Here is a 4,668-nt window from a genome sequence, read left to right on the forward strand (position 1 = left end):
ACGGCAACGGTGTGAGGTCGCAAAACTCAATCAACCGGCAAACAAACGGACAATCAAATGGAAAACAATGACCCACCGGAACCTGACAGCTGTCACAGTGCCGGATAAGTATAGGTGACCCTAGAGAGACAGCAGCCACGCATAGCACCACATCAACTCAATTGTAGCTGAAATGTTTGTCGCAAACATTTGGAAAAGCAATTGGAACAGCAAACACACACGCACACGTGGTGCCCCCTACGGAGCAATGGAAATTTATCGTCATCATCATCCGGATCGCCAAGCCTGGGCGTAGATAAATACGGTACCGAGCTGAGTCTCACATCCGGGTGCGAATCACGTTAACGTTGTTTTACTTATCGTTGTTCTTTTTTTGCCTTTGTAGGTTTACTTTCCCGACTGCTCAGTGTCCCCATGAGGTACTTACATTACTTCGTTTGGAACGATGCCGGAATGCCGGTTGTGGCCCGGGTAGGGTGAACATCACGCACTGGCGAACGGGACGGATACTGTTGCTTCGTTTTCCAATTTTCCCGGACACCGGTTACCGAGAAGACGGCACCCCCGACGGTGTTTGTGTTGACGTTTTACAAGTCCGTGTGGAGTACGGGCGGCCGGATGACGAAACCGGCTACCGGCGGACCATCGTTACCACTGTCCAGGGCACGGCTCGATATTGGCACTATCGGTGTACCTGCCGGTGGCTGATCGGTGGATGGACGGGCGGACGACGATTGGATGGTCGTTACGCTCGTTGATGGACCGCAGCCACGCACGATGGAGCTTTGATCCGTGCTCATACCGCCGTACGGTACGGTGGAGGAACCGTTCTGGAAACCACCACTTTTCCCATTAACCGTACTTGCCTGCGAGCTGTTGTTGTTCACATTGCTAACGTTGTTGTTGTTTGCGAGAGCATCGTTGGATGGATGGTGCGCCTGGTGGTGCTGTTGCTGCTGTTGATGGTGCTGTGGGTGCTGCGGATTGCCCGGAGCGTCCAGCATACCTGTGCGGTTGTTAGGCCGATTGTTCGACTGTAAGACTTTGGTAGAGTTGCCCCGCTCGGAGCCACGGTTACGACCAAACCGAGGGAAGAAGCTGTTCTCAATCTGCAGCTGAGCGTTAATTTCCTTACCCTTCGCGCAAGTACACGCCTTAAGGAAGCTTTTCTTAAAGTTATCACTCAGAAAGGCGTACAGAATCGGATTCATGGCGGAGTTGCTGTAACCGAGCCAGCTCACCAGCACAAACACCGTAATCTCTAGCCGCGATTTGCAAATGTCCGGCGGTGAATTAATGAGCGCTACCTGCGAAATCCAGTACGGTAGCCAGCAGAGCACGTACACGGTGATAACCGTCAGCACCAGCTTCGTCACCTTCCGGTGGGAGCGTTTCTTCTCTTTCGACTTCGATTTGGGCCCTACCGTACGCAGCTTCCGGATGACGAGATAGTAAAACATCAGGATCAGTGTGAGCGGTATCGCGAACCCGAGTATGAGCGAGTACAGCGTGAACGTTGAGCCCGAGTTAGCGCCCGTCTCCGACGGCCACATAATGTTGCACGACACCTTATCCTTTTCCCGTCCGATCGTGTTCGCGTACAGCATCACCGGCAGCATGATGAGGGCCGATGCGGTCCACGCGATCGCCGACACCACCTTCGACACGAGCGGCGTCCGGAAGCGCGGTGACGAGATGGGATGGCACACGGCAATGTACCGATCGGCCGACATGATGAACAGAAAGATGGACGACGTGAACTGCGTGATCGAGGTCGAGACCATGTACGCTTTGCACATCGCGTTCCCGAACGTCCACTCGCCGAGATGCATCGTCGTGATGAGGAACGGTATGCCGATCAGGAAGCACTGATCAGCGATGGCCAGATTCAGGATGTACATGTTGGTGACGGTTTGCATCTTGGAGAAGCGCAGCACCACGTAGATAACGAGCGTGTTGCCGAACAACCCGACGATAGCGACCAGCGCGTACAGGATCATCGAAATCACATTCCCCACCGGCATCTGGATCGAGGGACAGATGTCTAGCGCGGAGTCGTTGAAGAAGGTACTGAAGAACGGATGGTGCGGGAACCGGCGTGACAGATTTGCGGTGAACTCGGCCGAACTGGTACCGCCGGGACCGGTACCCGCCGCCCCGGACGCCGTTAGCGCCCGCAGTGTAATGTTGTTGAGAAAGGTGGAAATGTTCGTAACGCTCAGCGAAGGCATCGAGGAGGCGGACGAGGACGAAGCGATCGTGGTGGTTTGCCGCAGGAAGGTGAGCAGCTCGGAGGGAAACGGTATGCCACCGTGGTAGTGTGCGGCGGACGCTATCGTTATATCGCCCGCGGAAGCTGTCATGCCGGTGGTGTCCATTCCCGTGGTAGGCATTCCCGGCGATGGGGTGAGATCCGGCGGTGCGGCTGTTGTGACCGGTGCTAGCGTCGATAGTGCAACTGTACCGGCGGACACTAGCAGATCAACTGTACCGTTGGTCGTTCCGTTCCAGTCCATGTTTGCGCCGGACCAACCAGTACTTCCAGGGATTGCAGGTACGTACCGTGCAGTGGATTTTCTAATTTATTCCACAGCAACAAGCATATCCTTTTTTCCGAAACACCTACACGCCTCGGTGCTGACGCTTGCCTTGTCTTCGTACGGGGTAAAGTGGACAGAGCAATACCAGCCAGAGTGCGACTGAAGTGGCACCGAGAGTGTTGTGTCCCAGTTCCAATTGGATTCGCTTTCCACTGCGCACGGAACCTTCACATGTTAACTTCACATGTCGGGGCACACAAGCCGAGTCGCAGTCACTTTCGATTAGATGTGTTCACGTGCACACTGAGCGGACACTTTTCATTTTCGTTTTTTGTGTGTGTGTGTGTTTCGTAATCACTCCGTATCTGTATCTTTCACACTAAAGGGACACTTTTTTTTTGTTTTCAACTCACTCGCGCTACGAGCATTCAAAACACGGACCCTGTACACCGGGACGTCAACAGACAAACAGGCTCTTCCTGCAGCTAGTAAATTTATTCAAAAATGTTCACCGCTCCGCTTGTCGTCACTTCGTTTGCACGCCTGTTTTATACGATTTCACGTGAACCTTATTTTCCAGATGCGAATTCACATCCGAGAAACGTATCCGGGAATTCCAAATTCAACTGCTTTTCGATGTGTGCCTTGAACATTGTTGCTAACTTGCGGCACACATCTTCATAGCGACACGGATTATAATTGGTAAGTACTGTCACCTGTTTTTTCCTCTACCGATGTGTTCATGTGTCTTATTTTTAGCACCCAGCACGCGATGCGACCACCAGCCGGAAGATTGTTCGGAATCTAATTAAAATGTCTAACGCAACACTTCACGTTTCCATCCGATCGTTAATCGAAGGCGGGTGGTGTCGATACAAAATGACGTGATTCGCTTCCTATCGGTCCGGTTTGCTTCATCAGACAAAACACTGAGTATCTTTCCACACCTGCATTAGTAACTGATTCGGTAAGCTATTGAATCATTCGGCCCGTTCTGCGAGACCGTGCACTGCTGATGCTACTCAGCAGCACGGTAGCTCCATAAACAAACAGTTGGACCGCCCGGTAGGGATGTATTTTTATTACCGCTGGTGTGCCACCCGTTGTACGCTAAACATGAAGATGGACAAACTCACTCACCACCGCAGGAAGGAAGGAATTTAAATCGAGCGCGTGTTTACCCACCTTTCGGCGTGTTTAATGCATAACTCATCTTCCCAATGCGCTTGCCGCTTGGGCGTGTAATGGGTGATGTGTGCTGCACCTGCTAGTTTCGGTTGTAACGTTTATTTGTTGAACCATGCTAAGGAATTCGAAAGGAACACCTGCACACTGTTCTTGAAGATGTTTGTGTTGCTAATAGCGGTGCGAAGCACTTACACAGCAAAGGTGTGAAAATTTTTGTTTTGTCTCTGCACTAAAATGCACTTTTCTTTTGCACTTGTTTTAATTGTTCGCAATCCGAACACTCTTTCGTACACCCATTCGCTTTCAAATGCTTCCGACAGTGTGGAGCAATTTTCCCGTCCGTTCACTGGCGCGTCCAAACGCGAACTGAACATCAGCTTTGTTGGCAGATACGGATCAAGCTCAGTGTTCCGCCGCGACACGAACGCTTCCAAATCGGTATTGGTAGCGACGCACACTTGTGCACACAGTGCACTGTTGTCGTAGGACGCGCCGTTTGTTGCCGGTCTCGTCTGAAACCCTCGGTGTGCCACCTGTTTCCGTACGTCACGTTGCCGTTTCTCCGCGTGCCGGTTTTTGGATCCCTCGTCCAGACACTTTCACTTTCATTCATCTGTGGCAATCGGTGAAAACTCCGACACACATCCTTTTTCCCCAACCGAAGGTAGTGCGCATGACAGGGTGATTCTCCTTAATAGTACCGCATAACTTCGGATAAGTTCGGCGATCCTTCACCAGCGAGTGTAGTACTAGATCGTTTGTTTATAGAGCTTGCACCTTGCCGCGTGTGAGCTCTCACTGCTCTTCTATTACATCCTACCCCGGATTATCTGCAACCGTGACAAAGAACAAACCAGCCAGCGGCAGGGTCAGACCGGTTCAGACAGAATGTGCTTTTCGTGTTTCGCCCGACGGGGCGACCGGTGTCGTTTGGTGGTTT

At 52.0% G+C, this 4,668-nt stretch overlaps 1 protein-coding gene across 1 annotated transcript; it reads right to left on the reverse strand.

Moving 5' to 3' along the window:
- Positions 1-587: 587 nt before the first annotated feature.
- LOC128709179 (nociceptin receptor-like) lies at positions 588-2,516 on the reverse strand. The gene has a single exon (XM_053804163.1). It carries the CDS (start codon positions 2,514-2,516, stop codon positions 588-590), a length of 1,929 nt encoding a protein of 642 aa, XP_053660138.1.
- Between the last annotated feature and the right edge of the window lie 2,152 nt (positions 2,517-4,668).

This window comes from Anopheles marshallii, chromosome 2 (assembly GCF_943734725.1).
Source record: "Anopheles marshallii chromosome 2, idAnoMarsDA_429_01, whole genome shotgun sequence".
Lineage (NCBI taxonomy): Eukaryota > Metazoa > Arthropoda > Insecta > Diptera > Culicidae > Anopheles > Anopheles marshallii.

Bases quoted from the DNA above. Each gene is read 5' to 3' on its own strand.
- LOC128709179 (XM_053804163.1), bottom strand. From the start codon at position 2,516: ATGGACTGGAACGGAACGACCAACGGTACAGTTGATCTGCTAGTGTCC.